The sequence below is a fragment of the Sander lucioperca genome, chromosome 20 (assembly GCF_008315115.2).
Source record: "Sander lucioperca isolate FBNREF2018 chromosome 20, SLUC_FBN_1.2, whole genome shotgun sequence".
Classification (NCBI taxonomy): domain Eukaryota; kingdom Metazoa; phylum Chordata; class Actinopteri; order Perciformes; family Percidae; genus Sander; species Sander lucioperca.
In genome coordinates, this window is record NC_050192.1 from 18,158,138 (window position 1) to 18,171,063 (window position 12,926).

At 37.8% G+C, this 12,926-nt stretch overlaps 1 protein-coding gene across 9 annotated transcripts in view; it reads right to left on the bottom strand.

Moving 5' to 3' along the window:
- The window catches only part of abcc9 (ATP-binding cassette, sub-family C (CFTR/MRP), member 9), a 99,046-nt gene that overhangs the window by 20,448 nt on the left and 65,672 nt on the right, over positions 1 to 12,926 (bottom strand). For all 9 annotated transcript variants that reach the window (XR_004105060.2, XR_004105059.2, XM_031300304.2 and 6 more), the window contains 6 exons: positions 11,529 to 11,683; positions 10,440 to 10,509; positions 9,332 to 9,489; positions 7,471 to 7,563; positions 1,779 to 1,881; positions 1,058 to 1,171 (listed from right to left, as the gene is read on the bottom strand). Coding sequence is in view for 7 of the 9 variants with exons in the window: in XM_031300304.2 (XP_031156164.1) it covers positions 1,058 to 1,171; positions 1,779 to 1,881; positions 7,471 to 7,563; positions 9,332 to 9,489; positions 10,440 to 10,509; positions 11,529 to 11,683 (693 nt within the window). In the remaining 2 variants the exon portion in view is untranslated. The remainder of the gene's footprint in view (positions 1 to 1,057; positions 1,172 to 1,778; positions 1,882 to 7,470; positions 7,564 to 9,331; positions 9,490 to 10,439; positions 10,510 to 11,528; positions 11,684 to 12,926) is intronic.

The following is a 12,926-nucleotide window of genomic DNA, read 5'->3' on the forward strand; positions in this document are numbered from 1 at the left end:
ACCAAATAAACATATGTATAAATGACAACACCATAAGCCCATCATACACATCTCCCTAGCACAAAGCTGAGAGTCCTCCAGAAAGCTCCGGTACTTTCCCCATTTTCTAGTCTAGACATCCAATCTGGCAAACCGTATATATGACATCTTTTCAAACGCCGCCAACCTAGCCATCTCATAACCCCACTCCTGGATTGACGGCACCCCTTCATTCCTCCATCCTCTTAAAATAATCTGTCAGGCTATCATTAAACTAGTCTTAGCTTCTTATGTGCTTATCCATCCTGTTTAGGATTGACCCATTTCCTAGAACAAATAATCTCAGGCTGAATGGAACCAGGGTCCCTGCAATCTGACATAGGTTATCATGTATCCTGGACCTTATCACAGGACCGTAGGACATCAAGTAATTGGCTGTCCTCTGTCTTACATTTCTAACAATTTGTTGTGTCTTTCAGACCAATTTTAAACATTTTCAAAACGTCAATTGACAACGTATTTATTCAGCACTGCTTTTAACTAATTGTCACTCTTTGTTCTTTCTCAGTTTACATGTTGTATTGTTCATATGCTTTGTTGTATTTTCATCTTTCACATATTCTATTGTTCTTGGCGTTCCGCGAAGTCTGACAACGCATATCACATCACAATTTGCATACACTGGGCATCGCGTGCCGGTGTAAACAGGAAGCAGATTGTCTGACAATACTCTAATAATCTCCGTTTGTGCCCGTCCAGACTACAAAGCAACCCCGGATTTTTCAAACCAAAACAGTGGCAGCGGTGTTTCCAAATGTCTCTGTTTTAGGGGTTGGGAAACGCCAGAGTAATGTGGACGTGAAGCATAAATGTAGCAAAAGATATTCATTTTTAGACGAAAATGTAGTAGTATGGATGTCGCCACAGTCAATACTTGTGCATTCAGGATCTTATAATACACCAGACTGAACTTTCAACATGAATTAAATACCATTTGTCTAAAACAATTGCTCACTCAAAACAAAACAGCACAGACTGAAAGAGGTCAGGTACTTAACCCTAAAAGATAATAACTCACAGTGAGGGCGTAGGTAAGTCCGAGGCCCACCAGGCCTCCAGAATGCAGACCGTAGCGTAAACTCCATATGGCGGCTCCTGCTGCTGTCAGCACTATCACTGCTCCGAGGTAGTCCTGCACAGAGAAGGAGAGAAGAAGAAATGTTTACCCACGGAACATAATCATACAAAATGAAATCTAAGCTGCATTTTGAATGTAGGTCCACCTAGGCCTGTAACAATTAATAAATAATTGTCTAATTGCAACTTTTTAACATAATCGCTGACATTAGCTAAGGTCCTAAGGGGTATGACTATTGGTGGTAATTGTCAATTTTGTGTTCATTTAAGAAAAAAATACAATGTTTTACGATTAAAAAAGAGGCGTGTTTTACTTCATAGGCTGTGTACCTGTGTTGTTATATTATCTGGGTCACATAACAGTGATATAACCGAAAGATGTCATTGTGTCATTCAAAACTTTGTTTGAAAAAGTTATAAATAAATAAATGTGTTTAAATTTGATGGAAAGAGACATATATTGTTAATCGCAATTCTTTCTGAGACAATTAGTAAAATTTGTAATGGTTACAACTCGAGGTCCACCAATAAACTAAAGAGCTGAATGTGCTCTCCTTATATTTGTCCAGCCATACTTAAATATGTACAGTAGTGACTTACTGTATACAATTATCTCATTCTACAGTATCTGTGGGAGAACGTATCATGAAATAGTTTCTCACCGTTCGGACCTCCAGCCAGCGGTTGGCAGCAGACAGAAACAGGTAGGCCGTGTTATTGGTGTCTGTCAGCTCCAGCATACGCTGTTTAAAACGAGCCTCGTGTCTGAAACAAACATTTTAATGCACACGTAAGATACACAATACATTAGGGCTGCCGCGATTAGTTGGCATAATCCATGATGTCGACATCAATATTTTAAACTACCCATTGTTTTTGGGTTTTTTTCACATGCTTTTCTTCAATATCGCTACGGTATTGCTGCAACATGACTTCAGTTGTTTTTGGCTCCAGTCAACACTACACTTGGCTGCTGCAGCAGAGTCCGACTCAGGTCAGAGTATTTCTGCCATTATTTTAAGGCAGGGGTCAGGGGTCAACGTTATTTAAGCCAAGGATCCCTTAGCTGAAAGAGAGATGGAACAGGGACCCCCTACTACATATACTGTATATAAATGAAGTTGTAAATTAAACTGGGCCTACAATAACTTGTAGGGCGGCCTAAAGCCTTTATACATACCTTTTTAGTGCATAGAATACTAAGCTATTCAAATAGCCTAATAATTGTTGGCATGATTTTATAAATCATGTTTTGGTGTTAAAGATACATGTGGCACAGTGAATCCTTAGAATTATCTGTGTCTGCGGATGGCCTTAGAGACTACCTAACCTATAGGCCAGTAAGCAGTGGGGACTTATATTTGCTAATAATAGGTTGGATTCATGTTAAGACTATTTTTTTATACTTTCAAAAATTAACAATAAATTGGAGGCCCCCCTTCATTGACTCTGAGGACCCCCAAGGGGTCCTGGGCCCCCTGTTGAAGATCCCTGCTTTAAGGGATGGTTTGGATCTTTTGAAGTGGGCTTCTACCGTAGATGACGGTCGGAATGCCCCCCAGGTTGGAGAAGCAGGCAGGAGTAGCGGCACAAAAGCTAAGCAATGTCCTGCATTTAGACACTTAAAAAGAATCTATATCAGTTTAAGTTTACGCCATATTTAGAATATTTTCACAGCTTTTACCTTGCTGTCAGACAGACCTTTACAACGGGGAACTGAAGCCGTTATCTCTGCTCTCTTCAAAGCCATCAAAGTCAAATTTTACCTCGCAGAACATGGGAGTTGCTGCTTGACCGCTGCCTCGATCGGTTAGTTTGTGTTATTGTGTGACCTTGGTTCACCAAAAAATTCTTTTGAATAAATTTGTTATCATGTTGGAGTTGGCAGTTTTAACCTACAGTTTTGCACTTTAATATATATAAAAATAATAATAATATATATGTAAACCTTTTGTTTCGTGCTGAATTACACTATGCCATACTGATTGTCAAAATAAAATAAAATTATCTATTCGGTTTACTGGGGGACAACTAGCAACATCCTCCGTGGTGACCATGTCGACAGGGCTCAGAACTAAAATTTTAAAACAATAAACTCACAAATAAAGCATTAGATGAAATGGAGTTATAAGCAGTGGTGGAATGTAACTAAGTAAATGTACTCAAGTACTGTACTTAAGGTACTTACTTACTCGTTACTTTACAAATTAAAATTTTTGCATACATACAATGTTTACTTATTAATTAAACTACCCAACAAAATAACAGCCTACTAGTCCAGCTGAAATTATTAGACGTTTAAACACTTTCTGTTGATTGACAGAACTGCTCGGATCGTTTCCAGTACTTTTACTTTTAATACTTTAAGTACATTTTCCTGATGATACTTACAGACTTTTACTTAAGTAACATTTTCAATGCAGGACTTTTAGTATTTTTACAGTGGTATTAGTATTTTTACTTAAGTAAAGGATCTGAATACTTCTTCCACTGCTGGTTATAAGTACATATATTAAATATAATAGTGATTACAGGTGCTAACAGGAAATAAGAAAATGTCTACAGAAGAAAAACATGGCAAACAAATGTTCAAATAAAAGAATAAAACAGTTGTACTGTTATTCGGTCTATAAAAATCTCAGGGTTTTATCATGGTCTGTGTTCAGTAGTAAGTCACTGCCATCTAAACCAGACTGGGTTTGGAGGGAGACCAGTGGATGATGATAATGGGAACTATCCCATGATTGCCAAGAATCTGTCTCAACACCAGATTCACTGTGTCTCTGTGTGTGTGTGCGTGATATGTGCTTGTGTGAGTCTCTCAATGTTTGTATATTTGTGTGTGTATGTGTGTGTGTTTGTGTGAGAGAGGAAGTCCTCAGGGAGGAGAGGAGAAAAACAGCGTGAGAGCTGTTTAATGTTGGACTACGCCGACGATGGGAAAGAGGGTGAAGACAGAAATACAAAGAGATACTGCTGCTTCCACCAAAAGAACTACAACACAGGCTACAACTCAAGCTTATGTCTCTACAGTTAGAAGTAAAACACCCAACAAACAAAGCTACTGACTCTTTATACCTGCTATTACAACAGCTAATGAATGCTTCTGTATTCTATAATAAGTTTATTCAATATAGCACCTTTTACTGAACAAAGTCACAAAAGGCTTCACAGGAGTAAAATTGTTACAAATAAGACACACAAAAAAAACCAGTAAATATTGTGTATTTTGGGCTACTGTCATATCCGTAGTTGAGATACACCTGATGGATTGTGGGTAACTTTAGCATCCGTTGTAGGTGTTAGCCATGCTGTTGTAAACGCATGCTGTTGGGCTAATAATCGGTTAATATTCCATGGTAGTCCGGGTTATCATTGTTACATCTAGTCAGAGATGGCAAAAGTACTCACTTCCCGTACTCCAAGGATGATTGGGAATGTCTTGCTGCTTGTCTGCCGAATCTCTGGCATCTCTGTTTTCTTCATTTTCAATCACGTCGCCATCCATACTACTTTGTGCTAACGTTACCACCATCAATGAATGAATGCCGCCGAATCTGTCGAGTCGTCTTGTAGTGGTGCGTCAAGTGCAACGTACAGTATATTCCCATCCAATTAGATTGAATTCGGTATTGATGACGTGAAAAACAATAACTGTAACTCCAGTGAAATTATTTGAAACTAAAGTAACGAGCCAATTTTGTAAAATGTAAGGAGTAGAAAGTACCGATATTCGCGTTAAAATTTAAGGAGTAAAAGTCAAAAGTCGCCACAAATAGTAATATTAATAGTAAAGTAAAAATATCTGAAAAATCTACTTGAGTACAGTAACGAAGTATTTGTACTTCGTTACTTCCCATCTCTGCATCTAGTAACATGAAACAGTGAAGAATATAACCTAAAAGTAAAAGCAAGCAGTGAAACTGTACAATAAAAACAGTATTATAAAACTTAAAAAACACAAAAATCACAAACATGAGACCAATGCCAGTTTAAAGAGGTGAGTCTTGGGGCGCCGTGGTGGCCCCCCTCTCTCTCCCCCTTTCCTGTCTACAGCTGTCCTCTCAAATAAAGGCCACAAACATCTTTTTTTTTTAAGATGATTTTTTTGGGGCATTTAGGAGTTTATTTGAGAGGAGCTGCTGAGTATATAAAAGGAGGGAGAGAAGGGGTATGACATGCAGCAAAGGGTCACAGGGTGGAATCAAACCCTGTGCCGCTGCGGTAAGGACTGAGCCTTTGTACATGGGGCGCACGTGTCTTCAGCTGCTTTTTAAAAGCTTTGACAAAGATCGAATTGTTTTGCACGAGGATGGATAAGGTCAGAGTACACACAGGTACACCGGTGGCTGAGCAAGCAAATTTCTTTATGTCAGAACTAGAACCTTTTTTTAAATAATTTAAATCATTATTGACTGTTTAAAGGGATATTATAAAAAACCCCAAAAAAAACCACATAAAAAAGTTCTCTAATATTTTGGCAAAATATCTGTCAACAAACTCAAATCAAAATTTTTTTGTTGTTGTTGTTGTTTATTTGCTTTTTTGTCGCTTTATTTTCAACTTTTTTGGCTCTGTGCCCTTAACAAATCGCAAATGACTGTGTAAAAGTAAAAGTAAAAGAATATAAAAGGTATATCTTCACTCGCTGTGAAAAAGTAACTAAGTAACGTTTACTCTGAGTAAATTTTAAATCAGCTACTTATTACTTCTACTTGAGTAGATTTTTATACTGGTCATTTTGCTTGTTATTTAAAGTGCTCATATTATGCTCATTTTCAGGTTCATAATTGTATTTGGAGGTTATATCAGAATAGGTTTACATGGTAACATTTTCAGAAAACACCATATTTTTGTTGTACTGCACATTGCTGCAGCTCCTCTTTTCACCCTGTGTGTTGAGCTCTCTGTTTTAGCTACAGAGTGAGACATCTCACTTCTGTTCCATCTTTGTTGGGAGTCGCACATGCTCAGTAAGTACTGCTAGCTTGTCAGTTGCAGAGTATGAGGGAGTGCCATGCTAGCAGTTAGACGAGCATTATAACGTGTGTTACAAAGTAAAGGCTGGACTACAATAGAGCTGTTTGGAGCAGTTTGTGAACAGTGTTTTCTCTGGAAGATGGTAAGTCCCTTTGGGGTGGACTTTGGTCTTTTTCACTTTGTAAACCTATAACGTGCACAAAAAAGATATATAACACAATAAAGGAAAGGGGAAAAAGCCAAAAAGCATAATATGAGCACTTTAAAAGTTCATCAAAGTAATAGTACTTTTACTTAAGTAGAATATTTTTGTACTCTTTCCACCTCTGGTTAATATAAAAAAAGGCAGTTATTTGGTCACACTGATATACCGGGCATTAGTACATGGCCTAAATTATAATATACTATACGTCCAACATCAACAGTGTCTTTACAGGATTGGATTGTTTCTCAGAGGACAAGAGGATCCGATGAGTGTGACACTACTGCTACTTCCACTTACACATATGCATATAATGCATTATTAATTATCATCATTATCTGACTATCAGGAGCAAATGTGGTTCAGTGGTTTACTCGAGGACTATTTGAAATGTGGACAGGAGGAGCTATAGGGATTGGACCACCAACCATGCAATTAATGGACGCAATTCATTACTGTGTATACAAATCTCTTTAAACAGTCACATTGTGGAAAGAACGCTTGATAGGTTTATTTTATGGTTAAGGTTTTGGTTACATTAAGAACTAGAAGAGCACTCTGAGAGTGCAGACATCTGCCAATGTTCATGCACAATCTCACAATGTTAATGCAGTGTGAATATTACCAGTCTGGAACTGATTTTTCTGATTATTCCGACACCACATGAATGCAGCACAAATTGCAATGTTAACAAAAGTGAAAAACAATTTGTGTATCCGACCTGTGGATACGCTCTAAAATGTAATGTCTTCTTCCTTGGCCTATGCTATGCCCTTCCACCAATTGTCATGGAAATTTGGTGGGTAGTTGTACCATAATCCTGCTGACAGACAAACAAACAAACAAACGAACAAACCAAACCGAAAACATCACTTTCTTGAAAAAGCTTAAAGCTTTTGGGGTAAAAGGGTTGAGGGAACGCAGGGGTCACGCTTACATACAATAAACCTCCAGGGACTGAATGTAACATCTTGACAAGTTACTTCCTGTGTAGTGACATGTGGAAGGTGGAGGAAAATAGACCCAAAGCATATAAATGTGCTTTGTTTTTGCAGTTACGCACAAAAAACACCAACATAAAAGTGTCAACAGCTAAAATACGTCCAGTGCAGACAGGATCTGAATGTGTGAGATTTTGTGTGTGTGTGTGTGTGTGTGTGTTAGTGTTGTACCTGAATGCTCTTATAGTGGTGAGACCTTCAGCTGTCTCAGAGAAGTGGCAGAGCAGAGGAAGCTGTGTGGAGTCATCGAGGTCCTGGAGGTCCCTGGGAGAGACAGAAAGTGTGTATTCACAATATGTATATCAGATCATATTGACACATTTCGTATGAATGAAAGTATATATGCACTTACATATGTATTCACATGTCTTACACACTTGCCACATGCCATTCACACACACATGAATGCTGTTTTCTGTGTGAATAGTGAGCTGGGATGTTATTTGTATGCTAGGATACCCTAGCATACAAATAAGGTTCACTATTTTTGGTTTATAATCTTTTTTTTTTTAAACAATACGTTTTTGATTTTCATTTCATGCAAGACATCCAGAAATGAGGACATAGCCTGAAAAACTGTACTAAAACCCCAAGAAATGACAACAATTACAGCATCAGACAAAAAAATACAAATACACGAAAAACCTTTATATAAAATTAAATTAAATAAAAACCACACACATTATAAAGACTTAATACAACCAAATTACCTTTAACCGTGGTCTGATCCCTTCTTATAGGATATATTTGGAACATGTAACAAATCGAAGTGTCACACGCCAATATAAACATCTCTCCTACATGAAAAATACTAAAATATTCATATATATACATTTGCCTGTATATCACCCACATCATTTTGTTCAACAAAGTCCAAGAATGGTCCCCAAACCTGTTTGAAAGTATCTTGTCTATCCTTAACCATATATGTTATTTTTTCCAGTGTTAGGCAAGAAGACCTTTCTCTAAGCCACTGACCAATAATAGGCCTGTTCACACTTTTCCAAGCGAGATAAATCAACGGTTTTGCTTGCAATAAACACGTTTATAAGTATTTTTACATCTTTTTAAATGAATACTTTGGGACAGAGAGGCAAATTTAGAGACACAATTTGAAAGATCCTTTTTTTAAACATATAAACATCCGCAAAATTGCGTTCGCTTAACCTACCAGACTCCATGTAAATAAACAGTAATTTTAGCATCGTAAAATACACTTCATTCAAAGTCGACAGAAACAAAATATAACTATGAAAAGCCGTTTTGGGTCGTCTTTCCACTTTTCCAACCATCACCACTCTAGTTTTGGTTGAAATAAACACAGAGTTTACCGATTTACATGTGAAATAAAGTTGGCTCTATACACCTAAAAGTATTGCTTTTTTAAATGGAGTCTGGTGGGTTTAGTGCTAGTGACTTCAGAGCTGTTTCTGGTTAAACAGAAAGGTCTTAAAGAGGTTTTAAAGGTCTATCTCCGAAGGGATCCTTTCCATAATGTTGTCGGACACTTAGAATATTAATCTGAGCCTGTCAGTGGCAAAACGAGCACTTTTGTGAAGGTAAATACAAGCTGGACAATTGCCCTATTAACTTACATTGTAGCTTGTTTCGCCGCTGCCGACTGCAGCGATCTCGCTTAATACTGGACCAATGTCAAAGATTGTTGTTCCCATCAGTCACTTAGACACAAAACCATAGGAAAATAGGGTTGAAAAAAACGGTAGTTACCCTTTAAGCCCTGCATTCACGGTCTGTTTCTGAGCCTTAATACAAATGCTACTCCAATCCTCCAATGTTATGTCTTCCTGAATGTCTTCCTGAATGTCTTCCTTCCTGAAGAAGACTTGTAGTTGGGAGTTGATAAGTTTAAACTGATTTTCACCGAGATTTAACGTGCCCATAAATCCAAGAGTTCATGTTTCTTGCAGCAAGAAGATGGTATTCACTGCTTCTAACTAAACTCTCGGATTTGTTTGACTATAAAGAACAAAAGCAATGCACTCTGTCTACAACAAAAACACTGTGGACTCACTTAGAGGCCACCCGGAAGTACTTCTGGATGAAGTAGAAGGCCACAGCCAGGGGAACCAAGGCGATCAGGAAAGCTGGAGTGATGGAGGATATGACCCCGATGGCCGACAAACACAGCAACGTGGATCTCGTCAATGACTCCAGTGTTGGAGGAATATGCTGAGAGAAAAAGAGATGACAAAGTGAGAGAATTGCTTGTTTGATTGTTTGGCTTCTTCTTTTGGTTTACAGATAACGGTATATTTAGAAAATATTTAAAATATGTTGACTTTTCAGTGCAACTACAAAATAAGACCTTAAAGGGCAACTATCATATAGCATTTTGGGATACTATTTGTACTATTTGTACTTTGTACTAGAACATGTTAAGATGCTTTAATGTTAAAAAAAAAAAATACTTAATTTTTCTCACTAGTATCAGCTGGAGCTACTGCAACGGAGTACATCGCAGAACTTTGTACCGTGAAAAATCCCCAATAAAGGCTTTTAAACCAAATACTACACAACCGGACATGTCCCAGCAGTAATGTGGCCCGAAATTGGGGAGAAATGACCAGCATTGGCCGCCAAGATTACAGCCCTCTGGGGTTAGCATGAAGCTAGCTACTTAATATTTAGCACTAGGCTAACGTTAGATTGTAATGGAACGATGCAGCACTTTCTACTGTCAAAAATCGCAGATAAAGGCTTCTGAACTAAAACACTACCCAATCGGACGTTTCAGCAGTAATGCAACCCGAAATTGGGGAGAATTTAACAACACTGTCAACCTAGATGACATCTTACTGATGTTAGCATGTAGCTACATGCGACAATGTTAACACCGCAGTAGCTTAAAAAAACACTTCAGTAGTTCCTGCCTGACCAATTATAGAAGGCTGACTTAGAGTTGCGTAACACTTAGCTGAGAGTAGAAATAAAATGTTGAAACCGGAGCGTTCAGAATAGTTGGAAATCTGAACGTTTTAGCTCACAGGGATTTCTCTAAAATACGTTTACCTAATTATTATTTGGCCATGTTTAACATGAAAATCCGACATTATAACATTGTAGATATGGCAGAAACTACCGAAAAGCATAATATGTCCACACTAAAATCATCTCCTCACCTGATCTATGATGTTGGTATCAGCTGAGAATCTGTTGAGGATCTGCCCCAGGGGAGTGATGTCAAAGAACCTGAGGAAAAGGGTAAGAAATGCATCAAATAACACCTAAATTACACATTCAGGATTTTGCATTTACTCTGACATTTATAAAAAAAAAAAAAAAGGTTGTGTAACCAACTACAGTATCTGACCTTTCCTCCCCCCCAAAAGAAAAGAAGGGAGATGAGACAGAAAGGAAGAGACTACACTGCTGTAGCTTCTGTACTGAGTTGACTGTCATTACTTACTAAAAGCATCAGAAAGAGTACGCACAGAGACAGTGAAGGAGCACAGACAAGTGCAATCGCTAAAAGAACTAGGGCTTGGCAATAGAGAGGCAAAGTCCCTCCTGAGATTACTTCAGTTGAAAAATGATCTTTTAAAATTGACAAACATCATATTTGTAATTCATGGCTCAATTCAAACGGGATCAAAAAATTATTTGCCTCTCTCCGTTCAGTACCATGCATATTTGTTTTCAAAATTAAGGTCCCGTGAGGTCTACCGGAAGAGGAGAGACTTCTATATATCAATATTATATCGATATCGGTATATGAGGCTAGATATCGTCTTAAATTATGGATTATAATATCATGATATGACACAAGTGTTGTCTTTTCCTGGTTTTAAAGGCTGCATTACAGTAAAGTGATGTCATTTCCTGAACTTACCAGACTGTTCTGGCAGTTCTATTGTTTGCCTTTACCCACTTAGTCATTATATCCACATTACTGATGATTATTTATAATCTCATTGAGTAAATATTTTGTGAAAGCACCAATTCAACTTTACAATGTCACAATATCGAAAATTATGTATTTGGTCAAAAATATCGTAATTTTTGCTTCTTCATATCGCCCAGCTCTAGAGGAAACTCGCAAGAGTTTCCTTGGAGAGAGGACTCATGTTTGAAGTGCTATTTTCCTGTCTTTTATGTTTTTTTTTAAGCGAAGTCCATCTGTGTCAATAATTTACACAATAATCAACCAGACAATATGCAGAGCTTCAGGTGTGGACTACGATGGGCTAGCTGTGTGTGTGTTTGTGTACCTGATGGGCGCGTGGATGATCTTGTTGAGCAGGTTGTGGTGCAGGTTGGTGGCTGCAGAAAGACCCAGAAACTCCACGGTGAGAGAGGTGATGAGGCATAACGTGATTCCAGCCGCACACAGGGTGATGAACACTGGCAGGTAGTAGGAGTCGTCCTGCGGGACGGACACACACACGAGTAAAGAAGTTTAAATTTTAAGGACAAATTTAAGGGGATTATTAAGGTTTAAAAATGTCAAGTAAAGGAGCTTTAAGTTACGTTTACGGCCATAATATTCTGTTTTTGGTGTTTTTGTTGATCAGTAATAATCAGTCAGTTATTACTTGACTCGGTGATGAGAGTTTCTGAACCACACACGCACATGCACACACACACACACACACACACACACACACACACACACACACATATACACACACACACACACCAACTCAATTGGTCTGTCATTTCCAAATTTCTTCCTGAAATAAAATTATGTAATTGTTTGCTAAATATAAGAAAATTAACTCCATTTAAACTCATATTTAAACTGTATTCTCCATATTTGTGTGATTGTACGCCTGCCTGTAGATAATGTGTGCACTGAGTAAAAGACTCATAGCAAATAAGTGGAATTCATTAGCTGGAAAGGTACCAACTTAACAACTCTATTCCCTTTAAATTCATACCAAATTACATAATTCCCTATATTTAATTTTGTCTCAACATTATTTCACAATTCCTTATAGTGCTGAAATCCAAACCTATTTGTTTAATTGTTAATGGCACAGGATTACATGCTCTTAGTTTTCCATTTTATCTATCATATATCAGTCTTTTTTTTCTAATGGTTAAAAAGATGATAAATGATTGTTTTTTATTGCTTTTACAGTATGTAGGCGATAATGCAACCCTGTGCTATTTTGACAGAGTAGCTATGTATAAATCTATCTTGCATGTTTGGAGCAGGTGGGGTGAGCAGGTAAAGTATGTAAATTCCATCATAATTCTTTTTTTTGATAACGCTTTTAAAATTCCACAAAAATATTAAAGCTTTGGTGCGTAGTTTCTGTCTCCCCCATGAGGAATTCTAAGTAATGACAACAACATTGTCAACATGTCCACATGATACAAGCTTTCAGTGATCGTGCACCACCCCCACCCCTCCTCCACGCAGTTGCTAGTAGCCAAGGAGGACACGGAGGATTCAAAAACATGATGGACTCTTCGGAAGAGGTCATTATCTACACCCTACATAGCCATACTGAGAAATACAGAGAGAGTTGTGTAAAGCTAATAGTCTTAATTAGCTTTGTAGCAACTAACATGGCAATGGCTTGAATGTAATGGACGTTCATTAATATCAAAAAGTTAAGCACTAGAGCTTTAAGTAAATAATGGCAATTTCAATCTACAAA